The 18,638-nt window shown below is 29.8% G+C and overlaps 1 protein-coding gene across 1 annotated transcript in view; it reads left to right on the forward strand.

Annotated features, from left to right (window-relative positions):
- The window catches only part of LOC142319672 (uncharacterized), a 138,869-nt gene that overhangs the window by 43,164 nt on the left and 77,067 nt on the right, over positions 1–18,638 (forward strand). The window contains exons 7-10 of the mRNA XM_075357221.1: positions 211–327; positions 3,133–3,281; positions 13,163–13,253; positions 13,692–13,958. Coding sequence (XP_075213336.1) covers positions 211–327; positions 3,133–3,281; positions 13,163–13,253; positions 13,692–13,958 — 624 coding nt within the window. The remainder of the gene's footprint in view (positions 1–210; positions 328–3,132; positions 3,282–13,162; positions 13,254–13,691; positions 13,959–18,638) is intronic.

An 18,638-nucleotide genomic window follows, 5' to 3' on the forward strand; every position in this document is an offset into this window, starting at 1 on the left:
TCTTTATATAATGTATAGATTACATAGAATCTTATTATATATGTAGTATAGTTTATAAATAAAAATAAAGCAATGGAAAACTTATTTTAAATTAACTATTATCAATTATTTATTTTGAAAAGGAGTTGTAGGTTAGAATTGTAGGTTAGTATGATGAATTAGAAAAACTTTACCACAAAATATAATTTTCTTAGAATTGGTTTGTTTCAGATAAAAAAATTCCATAGTAAATATTTTGTTTGGGAAAATGTCCATTTTATTATTGTCGGTGGAATAGATCCAGATGAGGTTTTCAATAAACTAGAGGACTATCAGAATCATTTAGAGGTAAGTCATTTGTTTCTGAAAATTATATATTAACAGGTGATCTTCAAAATCGATAAATTCATTTACTTCAAAGACATTCTGAAGGGTAATCTTTTACTGAACTGTATCCTTTCCTTTTTCTTTGCACAAATTTTAATAAAAACATTTTTATTAAATAAATATTATTCCATTAATATTTTTGTAATGAGTAAAATATTGCCAATCCTACGTACATGTATACTGTGATTAATTAGTCTTATTTGTACATTTGGTTTCCTTATTAATCCTGATTACAGAAATTTATTTTGCTAATTTTTAGTAATAATAATGAGCGAGAAATGTAGACAGATTTCATCTCTGTTGAACATGCTATGTGTCTTCATCATAAATTCTGAACTGTATGCTGAACTCCTACAATTATTTCTGCTACTAATTATTGTAAGTTAAATGAGTTATTCTTTTAGAAGCTATGTTTTACAATTACCTTTTTACAACAGTTTTTTCTTTCTATACCAGAGATAAAAAAAAGGTTTGTCATTAACAGTTAAAAAGTATTTTTTTTTATAGATTTTTTTTTCTGTTAAAACAGATTTAAAATCATAATTAAAGAAATATGTTGTTTCAAGTAGTTGTAACCAGTATTATTATAAATACATTTTACAATATTTTTGCCTTTTCATAAATGTTTTATATCTAATAATTTAAAAAATTAACTAATAAACCACAAAATTTAATTCTAAGACTCTAAACATTTTGATTAACAATAGTTTTGCAGATGGCATTTGTTTTGAACTGATTAGAAAACCCATTTCATACACAGATAAAACATATATCTAATTTATTTTATTAATTTAATATGTTGTTTTTGTCATTGTCCCAGTATTTTGAATATGTGCTTTTAGGGCTCTTCCATATACAGAAATATATGAATAAAGAATTTATAAAAAATGTGATAAAATAAATTGCAAACAGAAGTGCCCTTAAAATATTCAGAATGGTCTGTAATAAAATTATTTAAAAAATACACATTATATTATAAATTTTATAAAAAAAAAAAATTGAATAACATTAAAATTATTGCATTTAAATGAATAACAGCAAAGAAAGATTATTAAGTTTAAAAAACAAGAATACCAATCATAAAATAACATAATTAAAAATTTTTTTAAATCATAGTGGCACAGTCAAGTGAATTAGAAACAGTCAGTCATCTTAATAATAATCAAAGGTTACTATTTTTCTTAATAATGGAAGTATTTTAAGGAATTCTTTATTCAGATGGACCCAAAGAAAATAACCCTTTAAATAATAATTTTAGGACTAAGTTATGCAACAAAAATATTGCATAATTTTTAAGTACTCCCATCATTCAATATCATTATGAAAATCTTTCTTATTTTATTAGACTGGTGTTCAAAATATAATTGCTATGCAGCACAGAATGTGTTAAAACGAGATTATTTACATTGTGTAATTAAAATTAAATATCTTTTTCCAATTTTTAAGATTTTTTTAATTTAAAATTTCATAAATGTAAATAAAATGTCGACTTAATTATCAGGAATACACATTACATTTTGATTTTTTGTTTATACATTCTCAAACGGTAACAATTTTAAAAATACATATATGTAGAAAATATATTTCCAAAAATCTTTTTGCAATATTAACCATCTTAAAGCTGTGGCAAAACACTTGTGTTTGATCAAAAGTTTGTTTGATATATGTTTTAATTCATTTATTATGGGGGTTTTGTTAGATTTAGATTGGAAATTTTATTTATGAGAAAATTTTGGTTTAAGTGTATCGAGATCATGGTTAAGTAAAATTTTCATCCAATTAATATTTTTGCATGTACCTTGTTTTTTACGAGGTGATTTGTAAAGGTTGATTTTGTTGCGTGTATGCTTAAATATGTTGTTTGTATACATGGATGAGTATACATCTGGTCAGCTCATTTCAGTATTTAGTGAAATTACTCAGTTTAATTTGTATACATTTATACATTTGGGTTTTTGTGTCGGTCAATGTACGTGTTACATGATCTTGTACATTCTGTTTGCAGATTTGAAAGGAACATTTTTTTATTGCTTACATGCGATGTTGAAATTTAAAAAAATATTTAATTTGTAATTGTTTAAATATAATTTTCAACTTAAAAGGTCAAGGGGATGAGGTTGTAGAGCAAGGTCATCCTCAATATTTAGAGATTTCACCTAATTAAGGTCATATTTTTCTTAGGCGCATTTGTTAACAATTAAAAAATAACAATATTTGCAAAAAAAATTATGCAAAATTCCACCCTCAACCCAAAAAATGCTCTAAACTACTGCTATGTTGTGACATCACAGGTGAATGATAGAATTAAATAAATGAATAATATTTAGAGTTAAAAAAATAACTTTGTCTGGCCGGGTCTCAGTTGATTTGGTACCTGGTGCATTAAGCCTCGCAGCTACACCAGTCTGCTGACCGTACAAGTGAAATTTGTTTTATGCAAATTATAAAATTACTTTAGTTTAGTTAGTGCCAATCGTTGCTACTAATACCGCCATACCCATGCAGATTAAATATGACATCCATGTGTGCTTAGGTAGAATCATTAAATTAAATAAATGAAAAAGTATTATATTTAAATAAGACGATAAGTATTTTAAATTAAGTTGTGTGTGTAAGCTGTGCATCAGAAACAACCCACAGTTGGGACTTTCCCATCATATGGGTAAAGCCACGTTCCAGGAAAGTCCTACAACTGTGTAAGCTTTTTTCTATATGATTTTTACCATACTTTGTAACAGTACTATATAATATTTGAATTTTTTTCAGAAATCTAAGCTGACTTCAGAAAACGTCTATTTAAAAAAGCAATGCCCAACATGTTCTCCTTCTGAAAAAGTTGTTAAATACTGTGAAAGAAAAAACTCTTCCCTAATGATAGGTTGGAGAGGTCCATTAGTATCTTCTGAATTAGTCAAGTATGTAACATTCACAAATATGTCCTTTATTGATAAGTTAGTTATATTTGTTTCATAGAACGCAGTGGAGACTCATTAATTTGGCAATGTATAAAGTTACTGGGCAAATACAGTAATCAGTTAGTTAGATCGTATCGGTTAGTAATGTGCATTTCTAATGAAGAAAGAAATAGTCCTTACCGGTTACTGTAGTATATTGTTTTCAGTGATTAAAAAAATTATTAGACTAGATGGAAGCTAGCTTTGGAATGGTAAAATGAGCCTATCAGCCAATAACCATTAAATAAATGTACATAATAAAAGTAAAATATCATAAAACTCAATTTTATGAAGCAAACTTTAAAACCTCCAACTTCCTGTAGTACATATAGAATGTGCTTTCAGAACTATAATGTAGCTGCTTAAAATATATGCTGTTGTTGGTGGTGGGTGGTGTTGTTAATTGAACTCAAACTAAAATTTTTACAGAAATCATTTGGGAAGTGGTCAGATATATTTTATCTTATTTTGTTTGTTCATTTAATATATTGTTTACATAAAATTTAGTGTGCTTTTAAATTTCATATTGTCCAAGCGTGTTGAGTTCACAATTTTTTGCGGTGTGTGAAATTTAGTATCCTTGAGTGTATCCAGTTTCTATGAGGTGATTTGTCAGATTTAATTCTGTTATTATGTACAGTGCTTGTACCAATTTTTTAAAAAAATGTGCTGGTGAATGTACATCTAGGCTTTCCAGTCTAAAATTTAGTCTGCTTAATTTGTATACTCCTTAATGATAATGTATTTGGTATATTGTGTATTTTGTTAGTATGTCATTTGATCTTCTGTATCTTTCCTGTGATTTGGAAAATAATTCAGTATTCTCTTAAAAAAGAAAACAAGTGCTGCTATTTTTATAATAATGTTTATCGATCTACTTTATTACAACATTTTCTCTCATTCGGTTTTTTTTATTTTGATTTGTATGTTAAGTGCGAATACCAGTAAGTGAGAAAGTATAAGTAAGTGAGATAATTTATTACATTAAATACTTCAATGTAATGGAACACCGGTGTGGAAATTTATTGATGTAACGTGTGAAAATGTTATTGTTAAATAGCAAATGCAGACTTCCTAAATTTCTTTACTTATAAAAGAGACCCCCAAATGTTGCATGTCCTTTTTGGTTTTGTGATTTTGAAAGGATTTCTCTCAGTTTTTTTTTTTTAAATTACAAGGTACATATCAAAAGTAAGGGCCAGTTACTGAAAAGAAGGTGAGTGGCACCAACGAGTCATATCACTGATTTACATTAATTTCAACTGCTTCATAAGCTGAAGAACCTTTGATCGACTGTGTTGTCAATGGTGTATTATATCATCTTTCTTTTTACATTTTTCAAGGATAACCAGTCTTTTATCCCTTTCCTTCATATCTTTTACTGCAAAGATGTTGGAATGGATTTCTTTATCGTTAAAGTTTACTTTAACGATAAAGTATTAGAAGTGTTGTAATAAAAATAATTCTCTTTTATTCTTTAGATTGCCTTATTTTAAAAGGTGTTTTACAGAACGGTTTTGTAATATTAGTGTGTGATTTGTTCAACCTAAGTAGAGAATAATAAATAAAGTAGGATGACACTTATCTTATTGCATTATGCATGCAAAAGCGCTTTCATGAATTTCTCGCATAATCAGTTGCGTTAAATTACTTTTACAAATTATTTAAATCAAATTACATATTAAAATTAAAGTTATTTTTATATTATATTTAAAATTTAAAAAAAAATTTAAATTATAAATTTTTTAATTTTAAATATAATATAAAAATAGTTTTTAATTTAAATTTTAATATTTAGTTTGATCTGAATAAGTTGTAAAAGTAAATTTAATGCAACTGATGATGTGAGAAATTCATGAAAGCGCTTTTGTGTGCATAATGGAATAAGTATCATCCTACTTTATTTATTATTCTGTACATGATCAAATAAATATAATTTATATATTTGTACAGAGGAATATGATTCTTAAAAGAATTGATTTTAGAAAAACCATATATATTATACATTATTATTTGAAGTGTTTTATTCTTAAAAGAAAATATAATTATAAATTCAAAAAACTTTTATTGAAAAAAGTTTCTTGTTGTTATTGAATCAGGAAAAAATAATTCTTCAGCATTTTGTACTCCTTGTCATTATTATTTATTTATTATTTTTTAATTTCTGTGGTGGAAAAGTGGTATTATTACACAGCTAGGAACTGAAAAACATAAATATACTGTTTTACGCCTTTAAAAAAAAAACTAAATTTTAATAATCTAAAAGAAGATAATGTTATAAAGGCAGAGTGTTACTTTACTTCATTTTAGTTTTGTTAAAATAAATAAAAAAATATTTATATTATTTTATTGAAGTTTTCTATAGAATATTTAGATCATGCAATTTCACTATCTTGTAATATGTTTCCCACCAACAAGGTAAAAAAATATTAGAGTAAAATGACCACAATCATTAGCAAAATAGCTTTTAAAGGTAGAGACTGTAACAATAATGCAATTAAAAATACTTTTTTGTATATATCTACAGATGGTAATAGCAAAAGTGACTTCAAATTATATCTGATCAAAGTTACTTATTATGGTGTGAGCACCTAGCTGGTTGTCAGGGCACTACTGTTTGATAGTGCTTTAAATGGTGATAACTACACGTCGGTAAATTTATTTTAAATACTTTATAAAAGGAAAACTTTATGATTACATGCTGTTTATTATTTAGCGCCAATAATGACCTGATATTAAGCATTAAAAACAGGGTGGCCAAATATTAAAAAGAAGTTAGTACTGTTAGTACTGTTACCGCCTCCTATTTAATTGAAACTGAGAAGGATATAGTAACTTTACCGCTTAATTTAAAGGAATTGACAATTGATTATTATTTCCTAGTTAAGATCTATAAACAGAAAAAAAGAATTAATAAATTTTCGAAAAATGCATATATAGAGGTTGATAACTCATAACTACTGGTGGAATATCATTATAGAGAAATGTTTCAGAAATCTTAAAACAATGTTGTCTCGGACGAGTCTTTTTAAAGAAGACATTACGATACTTAGTGTCAGTAAGGCACACATCATTACAAATAATTAAAAATCAAAAGCTATCAGTCAGGTAATTGCAAGGGAAACTGTAAACTGTTACCAAAACTTTCAGATACCTGGAGTTTATTATAAATTAAAAGATTATTTATGTTTTTATCTTTAAAGCGAATACGTATTTTATTTTTTTAATGTACATACATGTTTGATCAGTCTTGAATCTGATTCTTCTATCCAAAGGACCAAAATTAATTTATTAAATTCAGTTATTTTAGATCTGAATAACTTACTTGTTAAATTCATTAAATCATCTGCTGCATTTAGCAATATCTGTATATAAAGAAATGATCACACGAAAGAAAGTTAAGAGTGAAATAACAATTTGGTAATTAGATCTGCAACATTAGGAACATTATAAACAGTCTCTGAAGGAGAAAAACAACTTTTTTTGCCATTTTTGAAAACATTTTATTAAACTTTATAATTATATTTTGCTTAAATTTTTCGTAAATAATTGAATTTTATTACAACTCTTGTTAGTAGAAGAATTCATTTTTTTTATATACTTCATTGTTTTCATAAATTCAAGTTAGAATTTTAAATATATTTGACAGCGTAATTTTATAATGGAAACTAATGTTTATTGGTGAATATGTGATATATTTTATGGATTGATGATACATTATATTACATTACATTAGTACTGTAATCTTCAATTGGAAGATTTAACAGAATTTAAAAATCATGAAATGATGCAGTGGCCCTATTAAGATAGAACAAAATACTGACTGCAACCTTAGATATTTTAACTATGTTGCATAATAACACCAAGAGTGAGCATATATATTGTACGGCCACCCTATCTAACTAAAGCAAGTACCCACCTCAGATCTAATTTAACCCATATACTGCTGAAGTTGCAATAATGCATTGTAATTTGTTTTGCGTTGTTATTATATGAAATAATGTTCGTTTACTGTTTTTAAGTAGCCCGTTTTAATAACAATCATCCATATTATTAAATAATAGCAAAAACATTTTTGGTGGTAACAAGTATTTTATGTTATTGCTAATTAAATTTAATCATTTTTTGCTTCCTCTGAGATGACTATGTAATTTCTATAATAATAAACTCTGATGTACAATGCTATTTTAACTGATTACTATGTCCTCAAAAATAGTTTTTCTATGTAAATTTATCTTATCGTCAGTTATTTATCATGTCTATATCTAGACAGAAAAAAGTTAATGTTGTATTTTCACAACTTCAGCAGCAATGAATATTCAGAATGTCTCATTTTTATTGATATATTTATTTATCACATAAGCACAGTGCCGCTTTATAATGATCTTCTAAATAAAAACTTTGGCAAATATAGTGTTTTTGTTCACTAGCTTTCAATAGATGAACAGATGATACCGTACTTTGGTCGCCATTTTTGTAAAATGTTTATGAAAGGAAAATCTGTGTGCTTTGGCTATAACGTTTTTTTATCTTCATAAATACCTTTTTCTCTTTATCAAGGAAACAAATCAGAAGTAGATTCTAACCTTCGATTAGGTGCTTCAGTTGCTGAAAATTTATTGTGCATTGTAGATAATCCCCTAGAAGTACAGCATTTATTTTGATAGATTTTTTAGTTCATATAAATTGTTAAGTTTACTGAAGAAGGAAGGCTCATTTGCAACTTGAAGGGTTAATGAAAATAAAATTCAAAACTGCCCTTTTGAAGATTCTCGTTCTTTGTGTAAGGAATCTTGTGAGACATACAATTATCAATTTGATACCTCCGATTCAATTTTTATTACAAAATGAAACAACTCTACTGTTACTTTAATTACAAAGTTTTAGTCCTTAAAGTTCTGAATAATGTCGAAAGGTATTCTAAGGTGAAAAAAATAAAACTTTCAATCCAATAGCCTGATCTCATCAAGCAATACAATCTCTATACGGGTGAGGTTGATTCACTGGACAATGGTGTCAGCAACTATTGAATAACAGTGAAAGGGAAAAAATGGTGTTGGCTTTTGTTTTCATACTTTCTTGATCTAGCTTTAGAAAATTTGCGGAAGCTTCATCAATAAGTCTACAAAGAACAAGTCGAGCGACTCAAATTTTGACGATTTGTAGTTATCGCATTATCATCAAAGGCAAATAACACGGAGGAAATTTCTATTCCACAAATGCAGAGACTTGGATGGTTAACGGGTTTTTAAACCGTAACAACTCAGTGAAACTCTTTTGACAAGCATCTTCCTGAAAAAATGTAAATAATAGAAGAATCTGCTGCCCGTAATGTAAAAGTACAACAGTATTTTCATGTAATAAGAGTACAGGTGGTCTTCAACCAAAATGTTTTATCGATTACCATAAGAAATAAACTCGATCTATTTATCGTGTACTGAAATAAAATGTAAACATTTCATTCATATTGTATCCTAATTTCTGTTGTGTTCAGTTTTTATTTAGATTTGTAAAAATATGACAAAATATTAAGCTAAATCAGTTTTTGTTAATTAAGACACCCTTTCCTATTGAAGTTGCAAATCAACAGATGCTTTTAAATCATATATCTGATTCAGAAGCATCTAATAAACTTAGAAATCATTTTACGACTAGCACATCAGATAGCAGAAAAATATGGGTTAACTGATGATGAAACTTTAGAAAAAAATTTTTATCGTAAAATTGATGCAAAACTGTATCGAAATTTAAAAAAAAGTGAATTAGTCTGCAAACAACTGAAAATAATTTAATCTATAGGAAATCTTTGTAGATACTGTTTGTATATACTAAATCTATATGCCAATACTAAAATTCTGACTGTTTTTATCGGATGTATAATTTTTTTTAAATATTGTATATTTTGCTTTAATGATACACATTATAGAATTAAATATTAAACGAATGACATAGTTATTTTTATTAGCGTATAATATACATACCCTGCTGTATAATGAATATTAAAAATAGCTATCAAACATCAAGGTAACAGGTAGAAGAGGTATATTTTTATTTATATTTATTTTTACAAATAAAGTAATAAAGCAGTAAAGACTGTTTTTATTTTATTAATAAAATAAAAAGAAATAACCGGTTAATGTCAATAAAGTATCTTATAGAACAATTCTTGTCCCTTATATTCTATCATCATTGAAATCCCTAGTACTAGTAGGCTAGCATATCACAAAATGTTGGGCTGCCCTGTCCATTACCGTTCTGATTCTTCATTTCATCTATCATCATTCTTGTACTTAGACATTTAATAAATTAAATATTTATGCTGCAAGTACGAGAGTATTTATAGTTACATATTAAATTTAACATTAATTGATGGGTTACTGCACATAGATATTAACAATGTTTTGTTTTTTTCACTGTACATAGATTGGTGATGTTCATAATCAGTGTTAAACAATCACTGATCGATCAGAAGAAAGATTTGTTTATTTATCATTAAAAATTTATGAAATTACTTATATTTGTAATAACATATATATATATATTATTATTATTATGCTTTTACGGCCAACATGGGACCACTTAAGTCAATTTTAGTTGGATCTTTTCTGAGAAAAGCGTGTTATTTTACTCTTTCGAGCTGCCCAGTATTTCTTCATCCGTTCAGATCTTGCTTTCTTTTCTTCATCCGTAAACCCTTATATATATATATTTATAATTATTACTTTTTTTAATTTGTTATTATTTAATAACAAACACCAAAAAAAAAACAAAACAGATTGTTATGAAAGTCGTTGATACTAGCTAGAGCTGAGGCTAATACTAAACTACTTAACCTTTTTTTTATTATTGTTTAAAAGTTTCTGATTTTGAAAAAATTTCAAGTTGGTAATTCTGTATGAATATTTATTTTGTGGATAAAAGTATAATATTAACAGATTTATGTTTTAAATGTATTTATTTTAATGTATTTTAAATATATTTTTAAAAAATATTGTAAATGCTTATTTATATATATATATTCAGGGTCATTCACGGGAACCGGATGTTTTAAAAATAATCATAAAAAATTGAATATTTACTTTAAAAAAGTTTTATCGGTACTGAAACACTTGTTAAATCAAAGCATTTGTTACTTACTCGTGAACGAAAAATTATGTCCGGCAAGTGATGTCCATTTTGGACAATACATTGTAGCCTTTCACGGTAACTGGCCTCAATTCTTTGCAGCATGTCTGCATCAATCTGGGTGACGTGATGACGAATTGCGATCTTTAGGTCCTCCAATGTACGATGTTTATTTCCGTACACGCGATTTCAGAAATCCCCACAGAAAAAAATCACAACCACTCAATTCGTGGGACCGAGAGGGCCAAGGAATGTCGCCGAATCTGGAAACGATCCGTCCCGGAAACAAGTTACGGAGAACAGCCGTCGTTGCCCTCACGGTAGCTCCATCCTGCTGGAATAACACATTTTGAAAATCGATTCCCCGGTTTCGTAACTCAGGGATGAAAAACGTATTCAACATCGCAATGTAACGATCAGCTGTGTTACAGTTACGGCAGTGTCATTTTCTTCAAAAAAAATATGGTCCAATAAGACCGACCTTTCCTATTGCACACCAGACAGTCACCTTTGGGCTATGAAGTGGTCTCTTGTGAAGCCGATGTGGGTTTCTTTCTGCCCAATACCGGCAATTCTGTTTGTTGACGAAGCCATTCATTTGAAAATGGGCTTCGTCACTCATTAACAATAACAAATTTTAATTTTCTTCAAAAACGGTAAGCATTTGTCTACAAAATTGTAATAGCTGCATGAAATCTTGCTCGTCTAATTGCCGCACGACGGCTATCTTGTAAGGATGGAAATGCAGGTCTGTATGCAGAATTCGTCTTACCGTACTTGTGCTCATTTGAAGCGCTGCTGAATGCCTCTGAATAGAGCGGCGTGGGCTTCTGACAGTGGCTTTCCTTACTCGTTCGATGTTCTCCGGAGTGCTAGCAGTTCGTCGGGGACCAGGTGGTTTTTTCTTCAATATTTAACCGCTTGTGTGAAGGTTGTTTACCCGTCGCAAAATTGTTTTACGAGAAGGGACACTTGCATTACGATGGCTATTAAACTGAACAGCAGTTACGGATTCGTCATTTCGCACAAAACTGTCATACGTGTACAGGCGTTGGTCTAGCGTCCACGGCTCCATCTCAACGACTAAAATGTAAATGCTATGAACAAAGGAAACATCAGACACCAGCCACGTGCCCCTCCCACCACGAACGCCCGAGTACAACCCACTTCAGAAACATCCGGTTCCCGTGAATGACCCTGTTATATATATAAATAAATAAAATGATGTGCTTTAGAAGAAGATGTGTTTTGTCCTGTCCACATTCAGCAGCGAACACTAATTCTGCAGAGAAATTTATGGCACTATCTTTTTTCCCGTTATGTATGGATGTGATGTCACCTAATACGATTCTAGTCAAAAATATTTTTTTAGTAGTATACATGTATTTTTTGTCTGTAAAAATGTTTGTTCAGTCGATAATGTATATTTATTGTCGGTGAAATTATTTTACTCTTTATGGTTTCTGTTTAGATTAGTAATTTCATTGTGATTTCTAATAGTGTGACATTCTTCACTTTTAATGTAATGTTTCTTGTAGTGTTTTTTTTTGTAATAGTGATATGTCAAAGAATGATAGAGCTTTGTGTACATGTTGAATTTATTTAGCGAGTTCTATGTTCTTTGTGGATGAATAGTTCTTCAAAATGAAAAAGTACTACAAATGACCTATTGATGTTATTTATTTATTGTATTTGTAAGTTTTTATTAATTTATCTCGTTATCTGCAGTATATTTAATGATGTACTCTGAAGGTGGTACTTTTTATGCGGTATTTAAGTTCTACTTTTAGTATGGGTACTTTGGAGTGGATCAGTTACAGCCAGAAATTGGGTCTTTGTTTGTGCAGATTAAAGTACATTCTTCTTTTAATTAATGATTTAGTCTTTTAAATTAACAAACGCACGGCTAAAATCTCTTTATGATAATTTTTTAATTATAAAATTTTTGTTATTAAGCTTTTCCAGGCATCTTTATTGAAGTCTTCTGATTGTTTGAAAAAAAGAAAATACAAGTAAAACAGTAACAAAAAAATTGAATGATTATTTTTTTTTTAGCAAGTGTAGTGGTATTATTTTAACACTTCCTTTGAAATCATTTACCATTGTTATCTAACCTTATTCAGTTATACTAATTCAGCGCTAAATTATTTTTAGTTACGCTAGAAAAAACAAACCGGTGGTACTGCGATTGTAATTTTTATAACTCATGAAGTCATCAACAATTCTGTTAAAATATTCTGAGAAAGAATTATTTATTAATAAATTGTTTATAGTTAGGGTGATACTTTTTTTCAAGTATAAGAATAAAAAAAGGGTAAAATTTTGCCGATGATGTTTTATGAAAAAGTATTTTCAAAAAAATTATCTTCAATGAACAAGAAAAAATTTAGAGCTATATAGTATGCCGATGTAAGAATAGTGTGCTAGCAAATTTTGTTACATTATTTTTACAGTTGACAGTGAAATATCTTTAACAACACATTTGTTTTGATCTCATACACCATTATTAAAACATAACAAAAACTATCCTTTTCCAGAAATAAATAAAAGACATTCAGTTCTTCAACCAAACTGATAGTAACTGTTTCTAATGTTATTTACACAGAGTTAAAAGAATTTTTTCCTTACTAATGTTAATTGTAAGTACTGAGATTTTCTCATTAAGTAATAGTAAGATGGTAACTATTGGAAACTAATATACTTATGTTTCTTTTTAGAGTCAGAGGAATTAATTATTTACTTGAACATATCACATCACAGCAATATCTTATAGATAATATTAAAGAATTTGGCCCTGATATTAATGCTGTAAGTATTTGTCACAATTTTTATTAAGCACTTTGTGAATTTATTTGTCCTTTGTTCTTGTAATTTCCATTAATGTAAATATTTTAAACATAAATCTTATTCCATTTTTAAATATATGCAAGTATGCTACCAGAAGATATTTTCAGAGAATACATTATGTTTGCCAAAGGAGCTGCATAATAGCATATGTACATTTAAGTTGAAAGCATATTGTATATATTTAAAAAGTATGAAATTAAAAAAACAAATTAGGTAATAAGTTATATATTCATTTTGTAATGACTAGTTCACCATAGCAAGCCTGAAGACGTGTGTGTAGAAGTTTGACATTGTTAACTTAGGAAAAGTCCCAAGTATACTTGAGGATTAAAAGTAATATTTTTTATAATAATTTTAATTTTATTTATTCTTAACTTGCAATATTGTTTTATGTTTCAGAAATTTGATCTGTTAGTGACACCATGTTCTGGAACTGCTCTTATAGTAACGTTTATGAATGATTTTGACCAACCAAAGAAATTGGTGAAGGAATTCCAAAATTTATTGAAAAATATTGTAGATGGAAAACAAACCTTAAAAATTGATAGTATATATTCAACAATTAGGCAAACTATTCGCATTAAAAAACATCACTTGGAATCAAATTCTATTAATCATATTACATTGTCCTGTATTAGTTATTTAAAATATGGTGAAAATAAGAATGTGAGTAAATAACTGTAATTGTTAATATTTCTGTTTTGATATTTGGCAGCAAAAATTGAAATGTTACTTAGGTTTGAGCCTTATAAAAAAAGTTATCCACTGGATTTAAAAAAATAGTATCAAAATTGACAATTATATTTTCCCTTGATGATCTTGAACTTTAATTTTTTACAAACTTTTTAAGATAAGCATTTGGTTATGAGAATAGAAAAAGAATAATTATTGAATCTTCTGTTGTGTAGCTTGAATTTAATTATTTGCCATTAAAGAATTATATCAATATAACATAAGATATACATACTAAAAATCATAAATAAGTAAACTTAACAGGACATTTTTGGAAGGAATTAACTACTATTACTATGAATAATCACATTTCCATAATAAAATAAGTTACTACAATGTAATACTTCTGTATTTCTGTATTGTATTTTCAATTTTGAACTAAGCAGTAGATAAATATTAAGTACATAGCAGTAGTTTTAACTAGTTTGCATATATATATAAAATATAAAATATTTATATATAATATATATAAAATTTTATATATATATTTTATATATATTGTATATAAATATTTTATATTAAATTATATTATATTATTATATATATACAATTATATTAAATATTTTGTTTATTTCTTTTATTGTGTATTCCACCTTGGGACTGTGAACCTGCTTTAATTTGGCTACAGCCCCAAGGGAGAGTCAGGGGGAATTAATTATTCACCCCTGCACTTCTTTCGTCATCTTACAGATGATCTTTACCAAAATCAAGGATAACATGTGCCATGCCTATTTGGTTTGCAGCATAGTCCCCATGATGTTGTCTGAGGTAAGCACTGTAAATTCTCTTCGGCATGCATTCCTATGCTGCAAGAACTGATTGCACACATGTTGACAGTTTTCTGGTTCATATTAATAAAGCACAGAACACCAGGTGTTCTGTGGTCCTCCTTCTGCAATAGTCACATTCCACTGAGGGTCTCAACAGCACATAGGTATGATTTAAAACACTCGTGACCAGTGAGGAGCTGGGTCAACTCAAACAACAGTTCCCTGTGTTTGTGGTCCAGTTATCAGTGAAAGTCCTGAATAAATCTGTAAGTCTATCTGCCCTTCGTTGATTGATCCCATCTCTCCTGCCACTAAGCAATCCCTCCACATCCGCCTTACTTGCTTCCCTGTACATATCTCCCTCTTCTAAACAAGGAGATCCAGGGGTGCAAGTCTTGTCTCTATGAATCCGGAATTGCTCCAGATGCCTCTGCATCTGCAGCATACCCAAATATTAGACAGGCTTGAATACAATGTTTCAGTGGTCAAGAAGAAAGTTCCCTCCATGTGTATTGAAGGAATATGTTTATTTTCCTCAATCTGGCCCAGATACTCCAAATATTAAACCATAAAGTAGAATTTTCTAAAAAAATTCAAACAGTGACAACTTTTATAAAATATACATATGAAAATTATTTATTTAAAATAACAGAGACATCTACCCATGTTTCTGTCATATAGTTCTGAAAATCAAATGGTTTTACAAATTGAATGGCAGTTTGTAAATAGAAAAAGGTACAGATTTGAAATTTAAGAGGTCATAGATTAATTGCATAAAAATTTGAGGAAAGGTGAAAAAGGTTTTTAATTGCAAGTGATCAAATTCATGCTACATGACAGAAGAACCAAGATATGTTGTCTTTATCCATTCTCACAGCAAAAACAAATCTTAAAAATTGATAAAAAATATAATTTCATCATTATCAGTTACAATATAAAAAAATCCATTTCAGGATGGCAGAAGGCGAAGGGAGATTTCACCGATGCTAAGTAGGGAATAAAAATATTTCCACCTTAAAGTTAAGAAAAACTTCAAATTTACTCAATATAACAATGGTTGCATGTGACAAAAGTTTCACATGTTTAGCATGCGAGAAGCCCCATCTTAAAAATTCCAGCAACATTTAGTGTCATCCCTTGCCATAAGGGTTGGTCATATCAAACAAAAATTGTTTCAGACAAAAGATATAGGTAGAGTTTAAGGGACTAACAACCACTTTAAACCAATTTGATGCTGTACCTATAAGGGAGGTATGATTTTTTTTATGTTTGAAACCCAATTTTTTCTACCCTCTGGGCCAATGGTTGGTGGTACCAAAAGACTTTAGTTAGATAAGTTTTAGGCCCTTATCCAAAGAATAGTAGGAACTTTAAATGAGTTCGATATTTTACTTAATAAGAACGTGATAGTGATATTTTGTTTTTTCTAAAACAAACCCTATTTCCACCCCATGGTCTGATTTTGCCCATTAGTGAACTTGATCAAGATTTTGGTCGTTATATTTGATGTATCAATTTGAAAGTGATTGGCACAAAATTACAGCAGTTATTGTATCTACAAAAAACTGAAATTTATATATATATATAAACTTTTGAACTAATGGTGGTTTTGGTGTCTGGAGGGTGTGAAACGCAAAGATATGTTGAAATTTTCCAGAAGTGGCAAACCCATTACAGTAGGCAGATTTCATAAGAAATCTACCTAATTATGCCAGTTTTGATGTGATTTTTTTTTTTCTAAATCAGGTGGATAATTTGCTTTTATATAAAGTTTCAAAGTCAACTGTATATGTAATTTCTGCTCCAGTTATTTTTTCAAACAATATTCACAGTTCAATATTCATTGTACTTTTTACCACCTGTACAACCAAATCTATCACATTTGTAAAAAAATATACATTATTTTATGTAACTTTATGTCAATTTTTTATTTATTAATTTATTTATGTTTTTACTAGAAAATGTATTTTTTTTTGTTTTAACAACTTTTTAACTATTGTTAAAACAGTATGTTTATGTTTACAAAATATAATACTAAATAACAATATTCATGAGCAGAAAGTAATATCCATCTACAAAAAGTAAAATATCATAAATTTAAGTACACAATACAATGAGATGAACCACACAAAATCAGTACAGTTAAATACAAACTGTTTTAAATATGGTTAAACTATTATATATGCAAGTAAATATGTAACACCTTGATTTGAAAAGCAGTATATAGTAGGTGTATTGAAACATCAAAAAATGGCATTAAAGATCTACAAATTAATCCGATTTGCCCCAGACACAAACAAAAAAGAAAACTTCTGTATATATTTAAAACGCTAAACTTTTAAAATGATAAACCAAAATTAATTTTATTAAGATAATGTTTTTAATAACTTTTTTCCCTCCCTTGAGCCAGACCCACAGCTAAGTGTAACTCACCCCAAGGGAGTGTCCTTCAACTCTAACGGGCCTTCTCACTCACCAGCTGTACATCTGGCAAGGCAGGTTGGCCTGCCAGTTGGATCTTTTTTATTGTGCCTGCCTCTAACCTTCAGCGAAGAAATTCCAAATCCAGCTAAGCTGCAACCTTTATCCCCACGAAACTGAGACCTTTATCTCAGTTTCGTCATGCCTTGTGCCTCAAATGAGGGGTCCCCAAGAGGATCCCCACCAGGACTCTGGTCTTAACTCCTCCATAGTGGATGACAGGTTCTGAAGATCTTCATCACAAGAGGGAACTGTCATAGCGGTACATGTCATGTACGGAGTCCCCAACTGATCATCAGAGCTGGCACACCGAGATGTACCAGCCCTCATAGCTGAGGCTATCCAATGTCCCTTGCAAGAAGCTCCTTCTCTGCTCCTCGTCATCCTTAGGTCAGAGCACTGTCTGGGAGAAGATGCTGAATGCATCCCAACGAGCTGCAGAAGCAATTATGTGAGTCAGTACGGATGCAGGTGTCAAGCAGGAATCCCTGCACTAACCCTATGTTCTTACCATTCAGGGCACTGAAACAAGGTGTGTTTGACAGTGTCGTGTTCTGTACAGAACATACAGTTGGGGTGTCACGCCTCCCAATATGGTGTAGATAGCTTCTACAGTTCCCATGGCCTGTGAACATTTGTGTAGTGTAGTAGTCAAGGTCACTAAACTTTCTTGAACACCACAGTTGCAGGTCCGGTATCAGGATCCTCATCCAGGCTGCTGTCTCCCCAGCCAGCCACCTATCTTGCCATACATCCCATAGGTCACATCCCGAACCAAGTCAGCTAATATTCCAGCATATCTGTCTGTCCTCTCCTTAACCAGTAGATCAATGGGTGGGAAACCAGATAACAAGCAGGCAGCATCATATGATGTGGTCCTATATGCTGCAATGATTCCCAGTAGCAATCGTCTGTGCAGGCTCTGAAGTCTAGCGAGGTTTCTTTTAATCTGTTATGTTGAGCCCCAAACCAGAGCAGCATATAGAATGATGGATGTAATGGTAGACATGATGACCCTTTGTTTCAACACTCCAGGTGCCTTCTGGCTCTATAGGAGTCGTTTTAGGGTAGAAAGTGTGTTTTCTGCCCACTTGCAGACTGGAATGATGTGGTCGCTGAATCTACATGACTGGTCAATAATCACCCTTAGATATCGGACAGTGGCTTTGGATGGGATCAGATGTTCTCCGATGCGTAAGTCCATCCAGCTCACTTTTCTCTGTCCAGCTAGAACAATGTATTCACTCTTTTGTGTTGATAAATGTAGTTTGTGAACTGTCAACCATCTCTCTATACTAGTAAGGGCTTTGTTGCCCCGGTCCTGGAGGTTCTGCTTGGTCTTACACCAACACGGTAAAACATT

This window comes from Lycorma delicatula, chromosome 2, assembly GCF_047948215.1.
Source record: "Lycorma delicatula isolate Av1 chromosome 2, ASM4794821v1, whole genome shotgun sequence".
Lineage (NCBI taxonomy): Eukaryota > Metazoa > Arthropoda > Insecta > Hemiptera > Fulgoridae > Lycorma > Lycorma delicatula.